The following is a 19,088-nucleotide window of genomic DNA, read 5'->3' as shown; positions in this document are numbered from 1 at the left end:
CCTGTTTCTGTCTGTCTCTCTCACTGTCTCTATTTCTTTCTCTCTCTCTGTCTCTCTCTCCCTGTCTCTCTCTCTCTCTCCCCCTCACTCTGTCTCTATTTCTTTCTCTCCCCCCTCTCTCTCTCTCTCTCTCTCTCTCTCTCTCCCTCTCTCTCTCTCTCTCTCCCCCTCACTCTGTCTCTATTTCTTTCTCCCCCCCCCTCCCTCTCTCTCTCTCTCTCTCTCCCTGTCTCTCTCTCTCTCTCCCCCTCACTCTGTCTCTATTTCTTTCTCTCCCCCTCTCTCTCTCTCTCTCTCTCTCTCTCTCTCTCCCTATCACCCTGCCCCTGAGCTCGGGGCGAAGTCAGTGAATGATAGTTCAAGCAGCAGCAGCAGCAGTTTCTGAAGCTAAGATGGAGCCTCTGTCTCTGTAGGGAGCGAGCAAAGGTGTCCCTCACCTTCCAGACTGAGCCACGTCTGTACCATGAGTTTCCACACTCAGTGCAATGAGGACAGCGACTGCGAGGGCTGGCAAACCTGCTGCAATACCACCTGTGGGAATAAATGTGTCTTCAAGTTCCTGTCCAGACGTAAGGCACCACTTCTGTTAAGCTCTGTGTATCATCCACTGGCTACAGGTATCGAGCCAGGAGGGTTTGTTGGTGGGACAGTGTGGTGTGAGCTGCACCCTGTATCTAACCCCATGCTGTCCCTGTCTCTGGGAGTGTTTGAGCAGGGGGATGGTGTAGAGGGAGCTTTACTCTGTATCTAACCCCATGCTGTCCCTGTCCCTGGGAATGTTTGATCAGGGGGATGGTGTACAGAGACCTTTACTCTGTATCTAACCCCATGCTGTCCCTGTCCCTGGGAGTGTTTGATCGGAGGGATGGTGTAGAGGGAGATTTACTCTGTATCTAACCCCATGCTGTCCCTGTCCTGTGGGAGTGTTTGAGCAGGGGGATGGTGTAGAGATACCTTTACTCTGTATCTAACCCCATGCTGTCCCTGTCCCTGGGAGTGTTTGATCGGGGGGATGGTGTAGGGGGAGCTTTACTCTGTATCTTACCCCATGCTGTCCCTGTCCCTGGGAGTGTTTGATCGGGGGGATGGTGTCGGGAGACCTTTACTCTGTTACTAACCCCATGCTGTCCCTGTCCCTGGGAATGTTTGATCGGGGGGATTGTGTAGCGAGACCTTTACTCTGTATCAAACCCCATGCTGTCCCTGTCCCTGGGAGTGTTTGATCGGGAGGATGGTGTAGGGGGAGCTTTACTCTGTATCTTACCCCATGCTGTCCCTGTCCGTGGGAGTGTTTGATCGGGGGGATTGTGTAGAGGGAGCTTTACTCTGTATCTAACCCCATGCTGTCCCTGTCCCTGGGAGTGTTTGATCGGGGGGATTGTGTAGAGGGAGCTTTACTCTGTATCTAACCCCATGCTCTCCCTGTCCCTGGGAGTGTTTGATCGGGGGGATGGTGTAGGGAGACCTTTACTCTGTATCTAACCCCATGCTGTCCCTGTCCCTGGGAGTGTTTGATCGGGGGGATGGTGCAGAGAGACCTTTACTCTGTATCTAACCCCATGCTGTCCCTGTCCTGTGGGAGTGTTTGATCGGGGGGATGGTGTAGAGAGACCTTTACTCTGTATCTAACCCCATGCTGTCCCTGTCCCTGGGAGTGTTTGATCGGAGGGATGGTGTAGAGAGACCTTTACTCTGTATCTAACCCCATGCTGTCCCTGTCCTGTGGGAGTGTGACCCTCTCCATATGTCCTGATGTGACTGTCAGTTTGTTCCTTCCAGCGACCCAGTGCCCTGCCTCCACCCGCTTGGACCCATTCTGTGAGATGAAGTTGGGAGACGTGTGTCAGAATGACACTGACTGCCATGCCTGGTCATCATGCTGCGATGCCACCTGTGGAAAGAGATGTGTACCTCGTTTCCTCATGAGCCGTAAGTGATCAGTGTGTCTTTGTTTGATCAGAGACTATGGTGTGGTGATTACAGTACATGGCAGTGTGGGCAGGGAGCTGGGTGTGTGTGTCTGGGTATCAGTGTGGGTGTGTGTGTGGGTGAGTGTGTGGGCATGTGGGTGTGTGTGGGGTGTGTGTGTGTGTGTATGTGTGTCTGTATGTGTGAGTCTGCGTGTGTGCATGTGTGAGTCTTTGTGTCTGTGTGTGTGTGTGTGTATGTGTGTGTCTGTCTCTGTGTGTGTGGGTGTGTGCCTGTGGGTGTGTGCCTGTGTGTGTGTGTGTGTGTTGCTGTGTGTGTGTGTGTGTTGCTGTGTGTGTGTGTTGCTGTGTGTATGTGTGTGTGTGTGAGAGAGTGTGTGTCTGTGTGTGGGTGTGTGTGTGTATGTGTGTGAGTGTGGGTGGGGTGTGTGTGTGTGTGTCTGTCTATGTGTGTGTGTTTCTATGTGTGTGTGTCTGTGTGCGCGCATCCGCGGCATAGGGGGATGTGAGCGGGTGGTATTCGGAGATTCACCTGGAATTGCCTAAATAACTGAGGCTTCCTGAATCCCGGGGCTGTGGAGCTGGTCTGTCAGTGATGGAAGAGCCGTGGGAGTCCCTCGTGTCTCACTCGAGCAGATCCAAGGGAGTTGTGTGTTTCCGTACAACCGTATCCATACTGTCTCTGTGTTGTCCAGGTGATGATACCTGTCCTGCTCCCCACCGCCTGGAGCCCATGTGTGACCTGAAACTCGGAGATCGTTGCAGCGGAGATGAAGACTGTGATGCCTGGCAGAGCTGCTGTGAGAGCAAATGTGGAAATATCTGTATCCCCAGCTTCATGGATGATGGTACGTTGTGGGGATGACACTGTGAGGGAGATGTTGTGGAGAGCAACAGAGAGAGAGAGAGTGACAGAGAGAGGAGGGGGCACTGGGAAGATGGGACAGAGAGAGCAAAGGGGACGAGGAGAATGGGACACAGAGAGAGAGAGACAGAGAGACAGAGAGAGGAAGGGTCACTGGGAAGATGGGCCAGAGAGAGGGAGAGAGAGAGAGCAAAGGGAACCAGGAGAATGGGACAGAGAGAGAGAGAGAGAGAGAGACAGAGGGAAAGACAGAGAGAGGAGGGGGCACTGGGAAGATGGGACAGAGAGAGCAAAGGGGACGAGGAGAATGGGACACAGAGAGAGAGACAGAGAGAGGAGGGGGCACTGGGAAGATGGGCCAGAGAGAGGGAGAGAGAGAGAGCAAAGGGAACCAGGAGAATGGGACACAGCGAGAGAGAGAGAGAGAGAGACAGAGGGAAAGACAGAGAGAGGAGGGGGCACTGGGCAGATGGGAGAGACAGAGAGAGAGAGAGAGAGCAAAGGGAACCAGGAGAATGGGACACAGAGATAGAGAGAGAGAGACAGAGAGAGGAGGGGGCACTGGGAAGATTGGACAGAGAGAGAGAGATGGATATTGTGTGGCTGTGTGTGTGTGTGTGTGTGTGTGTGTATTTGTGTCTGTGTGTGAGTGTGTGTGTGTGTGAGAGTGTGTGTGTGTGTTTGTGTCTGTGTGTGAGAGTGTGTGTGTGTGTGAGTGTGTGTGTGTGAGTGTGTGTGTGTGTTTGTGTCTGCGTGAGTTTGTGTGTGTGTGAGTGTGTGTGTCTGAGTGTGTGTGTGCGTGTGTGAGTGTGTGTGTTTGTGTGTGTGTGTGTGTGTGTGTGAGTGAGAGAGTGTGTGTGTGTGTGTGAGTGAGAGAGTGTGTGTGTGAGAGAGAGAGGGACCGTGAGAATGGGAGAGACAATCAAAGAGAGAGAGGGGACGGTTAGGGAGGAAAGAGATTGAGGTAGAGAGGCGAGGGAAGAATGAGACGGAGTGAGGGGAGGAATGAGGCAGACAGACTCTGGGTGACATGACGGAGGAATGAGAGAGGGACATAGAAAGGGACATGGAAGGACTCGGAGAGCGGCTGGTGGGAAATATGATTGGACAGATGGTGTGTTCAAACCAGAGAGTAGCGGAGGATGAAGGAGTCCAAACAACTCGAGACGTCACACAGACGAGACTTAGGTTTAGATTTCTATTTTATTTTCACATGTCGTGGAGTAGAGGAATCCAGGAACACAGTGTAAAAGGTATTCTTCATTCTTCATTCCAGCAAGATGGAATTGGTGAGAGAGACCGAGAGGGAGAAATAGAGATAGACAGAAAATCATCCGCCGACATTTCCGCCACCTCCAAACAGACCCCACCACCAGGGATATATTTCCCTCCCCACCCCTCTCCACCTTCCGCAAAGACCGTTCCCTCCGTGACTACCTGGTCAGGTCCACGCCCCCCTACCACCCACCCTCCCATCCTGGCACTTTCCCCTGCCACCGCAGGAACTGTAAAACCTGTGCCCACACCTCCTCCCTCACCTCCATCCAAGGCCCTAAAGGAGACTTCCACATTCATCAAAGTTTTACCTGCACATCCACTAATATCATCTATTTTATCCGTTGCTCCCGATGCGGTCTCCTCTACATTGGGGAGACTGGGCGCCTCCTAGCAGAGCGCTTTAGGGAACATCTCCGAGACACCCGCACCAATCAACCAAATCGCCCCGTGGCTCAACATTTCAACTCCCCCTCCCACTCTGCCGAGGATATGGAGGTGCTGGGCCTCCTCCACCGCTGCTCCCTCACCACCAGACGCCTGGAGGAAGAACGCCTCATCTTCCACCTCGGAACACTTCAACCCCAGGGCATCAATGTGGATTTCAACAGTTTCCTCATTTCCCCTTCCCCCACCTCATCCTAGTTTCTAACCTCCAGCAACTCGATCCCCTGACTTGTCCGGACTTGTCCGACCTGCCCAGCTCCTTTTCCACTTATCCACTCCACCCTCTCCTCCCTGACCTATCACCTTCATCTCCTTCCCCACTGACCTATTGTACTCTATGCTACTCTCTCCCCACCCCCACCCTCCTCTAGCTTATCTCTCCACGCTTCAGGCTCTCTGCCTTTATTCCTGATGAAGGGCTTTTGCCCGAAACGTCGATTTTGCCTGTCCTCGGATGCTGCCTGAATTGCTGTGCTCTTCCAGCACCACCGATCCAGAAAGATATTAATGTCCTTCCCCAGCACTGACGCTCCGACAGTGCCTGCTCCCTCAGCAGTGACCCTCCGACAGTGCCTGCTCCCTCTACACTGACCCTCCGTCAGTGTCTGCTCCCTCAGCACCGACCCTCCGTCAGGGCCTGCTCCCTCAGCACTGACCCTCCGACAGTGCCCACTCCATCAGCCCTGATCCTCTGACAGTGCCTGCTCCCTCAACACTGACACTCCGTCAGTGCCTGCTCCCTCAGCACTGACCCTCCGACAGTGCCCACTCCATCAGCCCTGACCCTCTGACAGTGCCTGCTCCCTCAGCACTGACCCTCTGACAGTGCCCATTCCCTCAGCACTGACCCTCTGTCAGTGCCTGCTCCTTCAGCACTGACCCTCCGTCAGGGCCTGCTCCCTCAGCACTGACCCTCTGAGAATGCATGCTCCCTCAGCACGAACCGTCCGACACTGCCTGCTCCCTCAGCACTGACCCTCAGACAGTGCCTGCTCCCTCAGCCCTGACCCTCCGACAGTGCCCACTCCCTCAGCACTGACCCTCTGACAGTGCCTGCTCCCTCAGCACTGACCCTCCGACAGTACCTGCTCCCTCAGCACTGACCCTCTGACAGTGCCTGCTCCCTCAGCAGTGACCCTCCGACAGTGCCTGCTCCCTCTACACTGACCCTCCGTCAGTGTCTGCTCCCTCAGCACCGACCCTCCGACAGGGCCTGCTCCCTCAGCACTGACCCTCCGACAGTGCCCACTTCATCAGCCCTGACCCTCTGACAGTGCCTGCTCCCTCAACACTGACACTCCGTCAGTGCCTGCTCCCTCAGCCCTGACCCTCCGACAGTACCTGCTCCCTCAGCACTGACCCTCTGACAGTGCCCATTCCCTCAGCACTGACCCTCCGTCAGGGCCTGCTCCCTCAGCACTGACCCTCTGAGAATGCCTGCTCCCTCAGCACGAACCCTCCGACACTGCCTGCTCCCTCAGCACTGACCCTCAGACAGTGCCTGCTCCCTCAGCCCTGACCCTCCGACAGTGCCCACTCCCTCAGCACTGACCCTCTGACAGTGCCTGCTCCCTCAGCACTCACCCTCCGACAGTGCCTACTCCCTCAGCACTGACCCTCAGACAGTGCCTGCTCCCTCAGCACTGACCCTCTGACAGTGCCTGCTCCCTCAGCAATGACCCTCAGACAGTGCCTGCTCCCTCAGCACTGACCCTCTGACAGTGCCTGCTCCCTCAGCACTCACCCTCCCTCAGTGCCTGCTCCCTCAGCACTGACCCTCCGACAGTGCCTGCTCCCTCAGCACTGACCCTCCGACAGTGCCTGCTCCCTCAGCACTGACCCTCTGACAGTGCCTGCTCCCTCAGCACTGACCCTCCGACAGTGCCTGCTCCCTCAGCACTGACCCTCCGACAGTGCCTGCGCCCTCAGCACTGACCCTCCGGCACTGCCTGCTCCCTCAGCAATGACCCTCCGTCAGTGCCTGCGCCCTCAGCACTGACCCTCTGACAGTGCCTGCTCCCTCAGCACTGACCCTCCGTCAGTGCCCCCTCCCTCAGCACTGACCCTGCACCAGTTCCTGCTCCCTCAGCCTGGACCTGCCCTCGGGGGTTTTTTCCCTCAGCACTGATCACCCAGCATTGCCGCTCCCTCAGCACTGACCCTCCGCCAGTGCCCCCTCCCTCAGCACTGACCCTCCACCAGTTCCTGCTCCCTCAGCCTAGACCTGCCCTCGGGTTTTGTTACCTCAGCACTGATCACCCAGCATTGCCACTCCCTCAGCACTGACCTTTTGTCCGCGCCTTTCCCTCAGCACTGACCCTCCAATGGTGCCTACTGCCTCAACACTGACCCACTGACAATACTGCCAATATGTTTCGAGCTGATATGCCCCATTTCCCTCCTCCTGTAATCTCCATGTTGTTGTGTTGTAGATGAGGAAGGAGAGTGCCCTGATCCATCCCGGGTGAAGAGGCATTCGAATGTGTCGTGTGTGACAGATGAGGACTGCGGGAGCTGGGAACAATGCTGCGACATGGGCTCTGGGAGGAAATGTGTTTACAGCAGCTCACTGCACAGTAAGGACAGTGTGAAGCCAGACCATCAGAGGGTCTTCCCATGGACAATGTGGTATCACTGCACTGAGAAACCCCCTCTCACTCTCACACTCACATATACACACACACACACACACACTCATATAGACAGACACACACGCACATATACACACACACACTCAAACACACTCACACTCTCTCTCATACTGACACTCTCTCACTCTCACACTCACACTCTCACTCTCACACTCTCTCTCTCTCTCTGATGGAAATGGCCAAGCCTGTGACCCTCTGCTCTCACTGAGGTGGGATTACAGGAGGAGGCCTCGCTCCCTCCGCCAGCACACTGGAGGCAATGGAGCACTGTCTGTGAGCCCAGCTCTAACCAGGGATGGAGAAGGAGGTGGTGTGGCTTTGGGTGGTAATGGGGAGGTGGTTGGACGGTGGGTGCAGTGAGTTATTGTCCCTGGATTTGACTTTGGAGGAGTCTGGAGGCCTGTGTCTGTAAAGGAGGGTGGTATGCTCAGATCAGGCTCTGTAATAATGTCTCATTATCTATGCCCACACAGAGGGAGAGTCACAGTGCCCACACAGCCGTACCCTGGGCAAGGTCTGTAACATGACGTTGGGAGATGAGTGTGAGGCAGATGCTGACTGTGACCATTGGCAAATGTGCTGTGACGCTGGCTGTGGAAAAAGATGCGTTTTCCGATTCTTCAAAGGAGGTGAGGGGTCATCTGGTGATGGTTGTGGGGTGGGGGGATGTTATGGGGGGACACTGGATAGGGGAGCATGACATCTATATATAACCCAGTGATGGGAGTGTTTGATTGGGTCAGTGTAGAGGGAGGTTTCCTCTGTATGTTACCCCATGCTGTCCCTCCCATGGGAGTGTTTGATGCGGTCAGTGTAGAGGGAGGTTTCCTCTGTATCTTACCCCATGCTGTCCCTGTCCTGGGAGTGTTTGATGGGGACAGTGTAGAGGGAGATTTCCTCTGTATCTTACCCCATGCTGTCCCTGTCCTGGGAGTGTTTGATGGGGACAGTGTAGAGGGAGATTTCCTCAGTATCTAACCCCATGCTGTCCCTGTCCTGGGAGTGTTTGATGGGGTCAGTGTAGAGGGAGGTTTCCTCTGTATCTAACCCCATGCTGTCCCTGTCCTGGGAGTGTTTGATGGGGACAGTGTAGAGGGAGATTTCCTCAGTATCTAAACCCATGCTGTCCCTGTCCTGGGAGTGTTTGATGGGGTCAGTGTAGAGGGAGGTTTCCTCTGTATCTAACCCCATGCTGTCCCTGTCCTGGGAGTGTTTGATGGGGACAGTGTAGAGGGAGATTTCCTCAGTATCTAACCCCATGCTGTCCCTCTCCTGGGAGTGTTTGATTGGGTCAGTGTAGAGGGAGATTTCCTCTGTATCTTACCACATCCTGTCCCTGTTCTGGGAGTGTTTGATGCCGTCAGTGTAGAGGGAGGTTTCCTCTGTATCTAACCCCATGCTGTCCCTGCCCTGGGAGTGTTTGATGGGGACAGTGTAGAGGGAGGTTTCCCCTGTATCTTACCCCATGCTGTCCCTGTCCTGGGAGTGTTTGATGGGGACAGTGTAGAGGGAGATTTCCTCTGTATCTAACCCCATGCTGTCCCTCTCCTGGGAGTGTTTGATGGGGACAGTGTAGAGGGAGGTTTCCCCTGTATCTAACCCCATGCTGTCCCTGTCCTGGGAGTGTTTGATGGGGACAGTGTAGAGGGAGATTTCCTTCCAGGTTAAAACAATAAGGAGAGATGTATTCTTTACACTTTGCTGTGTGTATGATCGTTGGGGACCATGTAGACTGAGAGAGACTTGCTCAGTTTCCATCCTGTCCATCCGGAGGTGTTTAACCTGAGACTCTGACTGAGCTTTAACCCAGTCTTTTCCCTTTCCTTCTGCTCTCCAGAGAATGGGAGCTGCCCAGATGCCAGGCGCCTTACCCCGATGTGCAATGTTAACTACGGCCAGGAATGTACAAATGACGATGACTGTGATCTGTGGCTCTCGTGCTGTGAGGCCGGATGTGGGAAGAGATGTGTCCATCGGTATCACAAACACGGTGAGGATGACTGACCCTCCCATCCCCCCCTTTAGCAAACACTGCACACGCCTGGTGGAGACAATCTGTCTGAGGCAGAGACCCCTCTCTGTCCCAGGAACCCAATCTCCCTGCCCCCTGCAGTTGGAGTATTCAGTTTGAGGGTGTCCCCTCTCAGTAGGAGACTCCATCCCAGGTCCCAGCTCATCCAGAGCCATTTCAGGATCATTCCCAATGGGAGCGAGTCTCCCCCAGTCTACTATATCCCATTGGAAAGCCAGCCCCAGTCTGCCCAATCCTGTCGTCATCAGCTTGTACCCATTGGAAGGTGCTGCTCACAAAACTGACACCCATTTGCCACCCTCTCTGTATTCCCCATTCCCATTTCCCCCAGTCCCAGCTCCCCCCATCTCCCATTTCACCTTACTCACTGAGCTGTCATGTTTGGCCAAGTCAGAATGGAAACCAGTGTGAAACCCTCCCTCCTCATTGTCACACTGCCATACCCAATCTACCCCTTTGTCTCCAGGCTTCCCCTTGTTTTTCCCTGGATCATCCCCTACTCCGTATAACCAGGGCGGTGCTGAATTTCCATCCGGCCTCTCACTGAATTCTGATCTGACCCGATAACAGGAAAGCGAGACGCAGAGTGTCCCAAACCATTCCAGATGCGACATATCTGTGACCGGGACGATGCCGAGGAGTGTGAGGTAGACGAAGACTGCGCAAGGTGGAAGCAGTGCTGTAACGTCGGGAACTGCGGCAAACGCTGCGTCTATGGGGTCCAGAGGCGAGGTAAGAGAGGGAGAACTCATCTATCAAAGAGGAGAGTGTACGAGAGAGGTGCAGTTCTGTGAGGGAAGAGAGAGATGCCCGTGAGTGAAGGAGAGGGGTTAGCTCCCGGTGTGTGTGGGAGTGGAGTGTGGTCCCTGTGTGTGAGAGAGGAGAGTGGTCCCTGTGTGTGTGTGAGAGGAGAGTGGTCCCTGTGTGTGAGAGGAGAGTGATCCCTGTGTGTGAGAGGAGAGTGGTCCCTGTGTGTGTGAGAGAGGAGAGTGGTCCCTGTGTGTGTGAGAGAGGAGAGTGGTCCCTGTGTGTGTGTGAGAGGAGAGTGGTCCCTGTGTGTGTGTGAGAGGAGAGTGGTCCCTGTGTGTGTGAGAGGAGAGTGGTCCCTGTGTGTGTGTGTGAGAGGAGAGTGGTCCCTGTGTGTGTGTGAGAGGAGAGTGGTCCCTGTGTGTGTGAGAGGAGAGTTGTCCCTGTGTGTGTGAGAGGAGAGTGGTCCCTGTGTGTGTGTGTGAGAGGAGAGTGGTCCCTGTGTGTGTGAGAGGAGAGTGGTCCCTGTGTGTGTGTGTGAGAGGAGAGTGGTCCCTGTGTGTGTGAGAGGAGAGAGATCCCTGTGTGTGTGTGTGAGAGGAGAGTGGTCCCTGTGTGTGTGTGTGTGAGAGGAGAGTGGTCCCTGTGTGTGTGTGTGTGAGAGGAGAGTGGTCCCTGTGTGTGTGTGTGTGAGAGGAGAGTGGTCCCTGTGTGTGTGTGAGAGGAGAGTGGTCCCTGTGTGTGTGTGTGAGAGGAGAGTGGTCCCTGTGTGTGTGTGTGTGAGAGGAGAGTGGTCCCTGTGTTTGTGTGAGAGGAGAGTGGTCCCTGTGTGTGTGAGAGGAGAGTGGTCCCTGTGTGTGTGTGAGAGGAGAGTGGTCCCTGTGTGTGAGAGGAGAGTGGTCCCTGTGTGTGTGTGAGAGGAGAGTGGTCCCTGTGTGTGTGTGAGAGGAGAGTGGTCCCTGTGTGTGTGTGTGAGAGGAGAGTTGTCCCTGTGTGTGTGTGAGAGAGGAGAGTGGTCCCTGTGTGTGTGTGAGAGGAGAGTGGTCCCTGTGTGTGTGAGAGGAGAGTGGTCCCTGTGTGTGTGTGTGAGAGGAGAGTGGTCCCTGTGTGTGTGTGTGTGAGAGGAGAGTGGTCCCTGTGTGTGTGAGAGGAGAGTGGTCCCTGTGTGTGTGTGAGAGGAGAGTGGTCCCTGTGTGTGTGAGAGGAGAGTGGTCCCTGTGTGTGTGTGTGAGAGAGGAGAGTGGTCCCTGTGTGTGTGAGAGGAGAGTGGACCCTGTGTGTGTGAGAGGAGAGTGGTCCCTGTGTGTGTGTGTGAGGAGAGTGGTCCCTGTGTGTGTGAGAGGAGAGTGGTCCCTGTGTGTGTGTGTGTGTGAGAGGAGAGTGGTCCCTGTGTGTGTGAGAGGAGAGTGGTCCCTGTGTGTGTGAGAGAGGAGAGTGGTCCCTGTGTGTGTGTGTGAGAGGAGAGTGGTCCCTGTGTGTGTGTGAGTGGAGAGCGGTCCCTGTGTTTGTGAGAGGAGAGTTGTCCCTGTGTGTGTGAGAGGAGGGTGGTCCCTGTGTGTGTGTGTGAGAGGAGAGTGGTCCCTGTGTGTGTGAGAGGAGAGTGGTCCCTGTGTGTGTGTGAGAGGAGAGTGGTCCCTGTGTGTGTGAGAGGAGAGTGGTCCCTGTGTGTGTGAGAGGAGAGTGGTCCCTGTGTGTGAGAGGAGAGTGGTCCCTGTGTGTGTGAGAGGAGAGTGGTCCCTGTGTGTGTGAGAGAGGAGAGTGGTCCCTGTGTGTGTGTGAGAGGAGAGTGGTCCCTGTGTGTGTGTGAGAGGAGAGTGGTCCCTGTGTGTGTGTGAGAGGAGAGTGGTCCCTGTGTGTGTGAGAGAGGAGAGTGGTCCCTGTGTGTGTGTGAGAGGAGAGTGGTCCCTGTGTGTGTGTGAGAGGAGAGTGGTCCCTGTGTGTGTGAGAGGAGAGTTGTCCCTGTGTGTGTGAGAGGAGAGTGGTCCCTGTGTGTGTGTGAGAGAGGAGAGTGGTCCCTGTGTGTGTGTGTGAGAGGAGAGTGGTCCCTGTGTGTGTGAGAGAGGAGAGTGGTCCCTGTGTGTGTGTGTGAGAGGAGAGTGGTCCCTGTGTGTGTGTGAGAGGAGAGTGGTCCCTGTGTGTGTGTGTGAGAGGAGAGTGGTCCCTGTGTGTGTGAGAGAGGGAGTGTTCCCTGTCTGTGTATGTGAGAGGAGAGTGGTCCCTGTGTGTGTGACAGGAGGGTGGTCCCTGTGTGTGTGTGTGAGAGGAGAGTGGTCCCTGTGTGTGTGAGAGAGAGGAGAGTGGTCCCTGTGTGTGTGTGAGAGGAGAGTGGTCCCTGTATGTGTGTGTGAGAGGAGAGTGGTCCCTGTGTGTGTGTGAGAGGAGAGTGGTCCCTGTGTGTGTGAGAGGAGAGTGGTCCCTGTGTGTGTGAGAGGAGAGTGGTCCCTGTGTGTGTGAGAGAAGAGTGGTCCCTGTGTGTGTGTGAGAGAGGAGAGTGGTCCCTGTGTGTGTGAGAGAGGAGGGTGGTCCCTGTGTGTGTTTGTGTGAGAGGAGAGTGGTCCCTGTGTGTGTGTGAGAGGAGAGTGGTCCCTGTGTGTGTGTGAGAGGAGAGTGGTCCCTGTGTGTGTTTGTGTGAGAGGAGAGTGGTCCCTGTGTGTGTGTGTGAGAGGAGAGTGGTCCCTGTGTGTGTGTGTGAGAGGAGAGTGGTCCCTGTGTGTGTGAGAGGAGAGTCGTCCCTGTAAGTGTGAGAGGAGAGTGGTCCTTGTGTGTGTGAGAGAGGAGAGTGGTCCCTGTGTGTGTGTGTGAGAGGAGAGTGGTCCCTGTGTGTGTGTGTGAGAGGAGAGTGGTCCCTGTGTGTGTGAGAGGAGACTGGTCCCTGTGTGTGTGTGAGAGGAGAGTGGTCCCTGTGTGTGTGTGAGAGGAGAGTGGTCCCTGTGTGTGTGTGTGAGAGGAGAGTGGTCCCTGTGTGTGTGTGAGAGGAGAGTGGTCCCTGTGTGTGTGTGTGAGAGGAGAGTGGTCCCTGTGTGTGTGAGAGGAGAGTGGTCCCTGTGTGTGTGAGAGGAGAGTGGTCCCTGTGTGTGTGAGAGGAGAGTGGTCCCTGTGTGTGTGTGTGAGAGGAGAGTGGTCCCTGTGTGTGTGAGAGGAGAGTGGTCACTGTGTGTGTGTGAGAGGAGAGTGGTCCCTGTGTGTGTGTGAGAGGAGAGTGGTCCCTGTGTGTGTGTGAGAGGAGAGTGGTCCCTGTGTGTGTGTGTGAGAGGAGAGTGGTCCCTGTGTGTGTGAGAGGAGAGTGGTCCCTGTGTGTGTGAGAGGAGAGTGGTCCCTGTGTGTGTTAGAGGAGAGTGGTCCCTGTGTGTGTGAGAGGAGAGTGGTCCCTGTGTGTGTGTGAGAGGAGAGTGGTCCCTGTGTGTGTGAGAGGAGAGTGGTCCCTGTGTGTGTGAGAGGAGAGTGGTCCCTGTGTGTGTGTGAGAGGAGAGTGGTCCCTGTGTGTGTGTGAGAGGAGAGTGGTCCCTGTGTGTGTGTGAGAGGAGAGTGGTCCCTGTGTGTGTGTGAGAGGAGAGTGGTCCCTGTGTGTGTGTGTGAGAGGAGAGTGGTCCCTGTGTGTGTGAGAGGGGAGTGGTCCCTGTGTGTGTGTGAGAGGAGAGTGGTCCCTGTGTGTGTGTGTGAGAGGAGAGTGGTCCCTGTGTGTGTGTGTGAGAGGAGAGTGGTCCCTGTGTGTGTGTGTGTGAGGAGAGTGGTCCCTGTGTGTGTGTGAGAGGTGAGTGGTCCCTGTGTGTGTGAGAGGAGAGTGGTCCCTGTGTGTGTGTGAGAGGAGAGTGGTCCCTGTGTGTGTGTGTGAGAGGAGAGTGGTCCCTGTGTGTGTGTGTGTGAGGAGAGTGGTCCCTGTGTGTGTGAAAGGAGAGTGGTCCCTGTGTGTGTGTGTGAGGAGAGTGGTCCCTGTGTGTGTGAGAGGAGAGTGGTCCCTGTGTGTGTGTGAGAGAGGAGAGTGGTCCCTGTGTGTGTGTGTGTGAGAGAGGTCAGTGATCCCTGTGTGTGTGAGAGGAGAGTGGTCCCTGTGTGTGTGTGAGAGGAGAGTGGTCCCTGTGTGTGTGAGAGGAGAGTGGTCCCTGTGTGTGTGAGAGAGGGAGTGTTCCCTGTCTGTGTGTGTGAGAGGAGGGTGGTCCCTGTGTGTGTGTGTGAGAGGAGAGTGGTCCCTGTGTGTGAGAGAGGAGAGTGGTCCCTGTGTGTGAGAGGAGAGTGGTCCCTGTGTGTGTGAGAGGAGAGTTGTCCCTGTGTGTGTGAGAGGAGAGTGGTCCCTGTGTGTGTGAGAGGAGAGTGGTCCCTGTGTGTGTGTGAGAGGAGAGTGGTCCCTGTGTGTGTGTGAGAGGAGAGTGGTACCTGTGTGTCTGAGAGGAGAGTTGTCCCTGTGTGTGAGAGAGGGAGTGTTCCCTGTCTGTGTATGTGAGAGGAGAGTGGTCCCTGTGTGTGTGAGAGGAGAGAGATCCCTGTGTGTGTGAGAGGAGGGTGGTCCCTGTGTGTGTGTGTGAGAGGAGAGTGGTCCCTGTGTGTGTGAGAGAGAGGAGAGTGGTCCCTGTGTGTGTGTGTGAGAGGAGAGTGGTCCCTGTGTGTGTGAGAGGAGAGTGGTCCCTGTGTGTGTGAGAGGAGAGTGGTCCCTGTGTGTGTGAGAGGAGAGTGGTCCCTGTGTGTGTGTGAGAGAGGAGAGTGGTCCCTGTCTGTGTGAGAGGAGAGTGGTCCCTGTGTGTGTGTGTGAGAGGAGAGTGGTCCCTGTGTGTGTGAGAGAGAGGAGAGTGGTCCCTGTGTGTGTGTGAGAGGAGAGTGGTCCCTGTGTGTGTTTGTGTGAGAGGAGAGTGGTCCCTGTGTGTGAGAGAGGAGAGTGGTCCCTGTGTGTGTGTGAGAGGAGAGTGGTCCCTGTGTGTGTTTGTGTGAGAGGAGAGTGGTCCCTGTGTGTGTGTGTGAGAGGAGAGTGGTCCCTGTGTGTGTGTGTGAGAGGAGAGTGGTCCCTGTGTGTGTGAGAGGAGAGTGGTCCCTGTAAGTGTGAGAGGAGAGTGGTCCTTGTGTGTGTGAGAGAGGAGAGTGGTCCCTGTGTGTGTGTGTGAGAGGAGAGTGGTCCCTGTGTGTGTGAGAGGAGAGTGGTCCCTGTGTGTGTGAGAGGAGAGTGGTCCCTGTGTGTGTGAGAGGAGAGTGGTCCCTGTGTGTGTGTGTGAGAGGAGAGTGGTCCCTGTGTGTGTGTGAGAGGAGAGTGGTCCCTGTGTGTGTGTGAGAGGAGAGTGGTCCCTGTGTGTGTGTGAGAGGAGAGTGGTCCCTGTGTGTGTGAGAGGAGAGTGGTCCCTGTGTGTGTGTGAGAGGAGAGTGGTCCCTGTGTGTGTGTGAGAGGAGAGTGGTCCCTGTGTGTGTGAGAGGAGAGTGGTCCCTGTGTGTGTGAGAGGAGAGTGGTCCCTGTGTGTGTGAGAGGAGAGTGGTCCCTGTGTGTGTGTGAGAGGAGAGTGGTCCCTGTGTGTGTGTGAGAGGAGAGTGGTCCCTGTGTGTGTGAGAGGAGAGTGGTCCCTGTGTGTGTGTGAGAGGAGAGTGGTCCCTGTGTGTGTGTGTGAGAGGAGAGTGGTCCCTGTGTGTGTGTGTGAGAGGAGAGTGGTCCCTGTGTGTGTGTGTGAGAGGAGAGTGGTCCCTGTGTGTGTGTGAGAGGTGAGTGGTCCCTGTGTGTGTGAGAGGAGAGTGATCCCTGTGTGTGTGTGAGAGGAGAGTGGTCCCTGTGTGTGTGTGTGTGAGGAGAGTGGTCCCTGTGTGTGTGAGAGGAGAGTGGTCCCTGTGTGTGTGTGAGAGAGGAGAGTGGTCCCTGTGTGTGTGAGAGAGAGGAGAGTGGTCCCTGTGTGTGTGTGAGAGGAGAGTGGTCCCTGTGTGTGTGTGTGAGAGGAGAGAGGTCCCAGTGTGTGTGTGTGAGAGGAGAGTGGTCCCTGTGTGTGTGAGAGGAGAGTCGTCCCTGTAAGTGTGAGAGGAGAGTGGTCCTTGTGTGTGTGAGAGAGGAGAGTGGTCCCTGTGTGTGTGTGTGAGAGGGGAGTGGTCCCTGTGTGTGTGTGTGAGAGGAGAGTGGTCCCTGTGTGTGTGAGAGGAGAGTGGTCCCTGTGTGTGTGAGAGGAGAGTGGTCCCTGTGTGTGTGAGAGGAGAGTGGTCCCTGTGTGTGTGTGTGAGAGGAGAGTGGTCCCTGTGTGTGTGAGAGGAGAGTGGTCCCTGTGTGTGTGTGAGAGGAGAGTGGTCCCTGTGTGTGTGTGAGAGGAGAGTGGTCCCTGTGTGTGTGTGTGAGAGGAGAGTGGTCCCTGTGTGTGTGAGAGGAGAGTGGTCCCTGTGTGTGTTAGAGGAGAGTGGTCCCTGTGTGTGTGAGAGGAGAGTGGTCCCTGTGTGTGTGTGAGAGGAGAGTGGTCCCTGTGTGTGTGAGAGGAGAGTGGTCCCTGTGTGTGTGAGAGGAGAGTGGTCCCTGTGTGTGTGTGAGAGGAGAGTGGTCCCTGTGTGTGTGTGAGAGGAGAGTGGTCCCTGTGTGTGTGTGTGAGAGGAGAGTGGTCCCTGTGTGTGTGTGTGAGAGGAGAGTGGTCCCTGTGTGTGTGAGAGGGGAGTGGTCCCTGTGTGTGTGTGAGAGGTGAGTGGTCCCTGTGTGTGTGAGAGGAGAGTGGTCCCTGTGTGTGTGTGAGAGGAGAGTGGTCCCTGTGTGTGTGTGTGAGAGGAGAGTGGTCCCTGTGTGTGTGTGTGAGAGGAGAGTGGTCCCTGTGTGTGTGAGAGAGAGGAGAGTGGTCCCTGTGTGTGTGTGAGAGGAGAGTGGTCCCTGTGTGTGTGAGAGGAGAGTGGTCCCTGTGTGTGTGAGAGAGGGAGTGTTCCCTGTGTGTGTGTGTGAGAGGAGGGTGGTCCCTGTGTGTGTGTGTGAGAGGAGAGTGGTCCCTGTGTGTGAGAGAGGAGAGTGGTCCCTGTGTGTGTGTGAGAGGAGAGTGGTCTCTGTGTGTGTATGTGAGAGGAGAGTGGTCCATGTGTGTGTGTGTGAGAGGAGAGTGGTCCCTGTGTGTGTGTGTGTGAGAGGAGAGTGGTCCCTGTGTGTGTGAGAGGAGAGTATCCCTGTGTGTGTGTGAGAGGAGAGTGGTCCCTGTGTGTGTGTGAGAGGAGAGTGGTCCCTGTGTGTGTGAGAGAGGAGAGTGGTCCCTGTGTGTGTGAGAGGAGAGTGGTCCCTGTGTGTGAGAGAGAGGAGAGTGGTCCCTGTGTGTGTGTGTGAGAGGAGAGTGGTCCCTGTGTGTGTGAGAGGAGAGTGGTCCCTGTGTGTGTGAGAGAGGAGAGTGGTCCCTGTGTGTGTGTGTGAGAGGAGAGTGGTCCCTGTGTGTGTGAGAGGAGAGTGGTCCCTGTGTGTGTGTGTGAGAGGAGGGTGGTCCCTGTGTGTGTGTGTGAGAGGAGGGTGGTCCCTGTGTGTGTGTGTGAGAGGAGAGTGGTCCCTGTGTGTGTGTGTGAGAGGAGAGTGGTCCCTGTGTGTGAGAGGAGAGTGGTCCCTGTGTGTGTGTGTGTGAGGAGAGTGGTCCCTGTGTGTGTGTGAGAGGAGAGTGGTCTCTGTGTGTGTATGTGAGAGGAGAGTGGTCCATGTGTGTGTGTGTGAGAGGAGAGTGGTCCCTGTGTGTGTGTGAGAGGAGAGTGGTCTCTGTGTGTGTGTGTGTGAGAGGAGAGTGGTCCCTGTGTGTGTGTGAGAGGAGAGTGGTCCCTGTGTGTGTGTGAGAGGCGAGTGGTCCCTGTGTGTGTGTGAGAGAGGAGAGTGATCCCTGTGTGTGAGAGAGGTGAGTGGTCCCTGTGTGTGTGAGAGGAGAGTGGTCCCTGTGTGTGTGTGAGAGGAGAGTGGTCCCTGTGTGTGTGTGTGAGAGGAGAGTGGTCCCTGTGTGTGTGTGTGAGAGGAGAGTGGTCCCTGTGTGTGTGTGTGAGAGGAGAGTGGTCCCTGTGTGTGTGTGAGAGGAAGGTGGTCCCTGTGTGTGTGTGTGAGAGGAGGGTGGTCCCTGTGTGTGTGAGAGAGGAGAGTGGTCCCTGTGTGTGTGTGAGAGAGGAGAGTGGTCCCTGTGTGTGTGAGAGGAGAGTGGTCCCTGTGTGTGTGAGAGGGGAGTGGTCCCTGTGTGTGTGTGAGAGAGGAGAGTGGTCCCTGTGTGTGTGTGAGAGGAGAGTGGTCCCTGTGTGTGTGAGAGATTAGAGTGGTCCCTGTGTGTGTGTGTGAGAGGAAGGTGGTCCCTGTGTGTGTGTGTGAGAGGAGAGTGGTCCCTGTGTGTGTGAGAGGAGAGTGGTCCCTGTGTGTGTGTGAGAGGAGAGTGGTCCCTGTGTGTGTGTGAGAGGAAGGTGGTCCCTGTGTGTGTGTGAGAGAGGAGACTGGTCCCTGTGTGTGTGTGAGAGGAGAGTGGTCCCTGTGTGTGTGAGAGGAGAGTGGTCCCTGTGTGTGTGAGAGGAGAGTGGTCCCTGTGTGTGTGAGAGGAGAGTGGTCCCTGTGTGTGTGAGAGGAGATTGGTCCCTGTGTGTGTGAGAGGAGAGTGGTCCCTGTGTGTGTGTTAGAGGAGAGTGGTCCCTGTGTGTGTGTGAGAGGAGAGTGGTCCCTGTGTGTGTGAGAGGAGAGTGGTCCCTGTGTGTGCGAGAGGAGAGTGGTCCCTGTGTGTGTGAGAGGAGAGTGGTCCCTGTGTGTGTGAGAGGAGATTGGTCCCTGTGTGTGTGTGAGAGGAGAGTGGTCCCTGTGTGTGTGAGAGGAGACTGGTCCCTGTGTGTGTGTGAGAGGAGAGTGGTCCCTGTGTGTGTGTGTGTGAGGAGAGTGGTCCCTGTGTGTGTGAGAGAGGAGAGTGGTCCCTGTGTGTGTGTGAGAGGAGAGTGGTCCCTGTGCGTGTGAGAGGAGAGTTGAGAGTGTGCCTTTAGTTGTGATTGATTGGAGAGTCTTCCCTGTGTGTTGGGGAGAGCAAAGTGGTTTGTGTGAGCGCGAGATGTAAACAGAATGTGGGTGTGCAGGGAGATGACAAGAAAGTACAGTCCATGTGGTGGATCAGCAATGATCTTGTTGAGCGATTGGGGTAGTCCAGATGATCTGAATGGTCTCCTTGTGTTCCTCGTCCTTGATGTTGTGAACTGTTAACCCTGTCCAGCAGCAGTTTAGTTTGAGCTCAGAGTCA

At 55.6% G+C, this 19,088-nt stretch overlaps 1 protein-coding gene across 1 annotated transcript in view; it reads left to right on the top strand.

The window, feature by feature from the left end:
• LOC148136850 (uncharacterized) overlaps positions 1-9,930 on the top strand; it is a gene marked incomplete at its 3' end in the record, with an annotated part of 264,129 nt that extends 254,199 nt beyond the window's left edge. The window contains exons 91-97 of the mRNA XM_087982832.1: positions 414-569; positions 1,780-1,929; positions 2,624-2,776; positions 6,948-7,091; positions 7,640-7,795; positions 9,004-9,156; positions 9,769-9,930. Coding sequence (XP_087838958.1) covers positions 414-569; positions 1,780-1,929; positions 2,624-2,776; positions 6,948-7,091; positions 7,640-7,795; positions 9,004-9,156; positions 9,769-9,930 — 1,074 coding nt within the window. The remainder of the gene's footprint in view (positions 1-413; positions 570-1,779; positions 1,930-2,623; positions 2,777-6,947; positions 7,092-7,639; positions 7,796-9,003; positions 9,157-9,768) is intronic.
• Positions 9,931-19,088: the final 9,158 nt, after the last annotated feature.

Source organism: Chiloscyllium plagiosum, unplaced genomic scaffold (genome assembly GCF_037043375.1).
Source record: "Chiloscyllium plagiosum isolate Xiang-an unplaced genomic scaffold, Cpla_swu_hap1 HiC_scaffold_44, whole genome shotgun sequence".
Taxonomy (NCBI): Eukaryota; Metazoa; Chordata; class Chondrichthyes; order Orectolobiformes; family Hemiscylliidae; genus Chiloscyllium; species Chiloscyllium plagiosum.
Note: the sequence above shows the minus strand (reverse complement) of the source record. Positions and strands in the feature narration are given on the sequence as shown.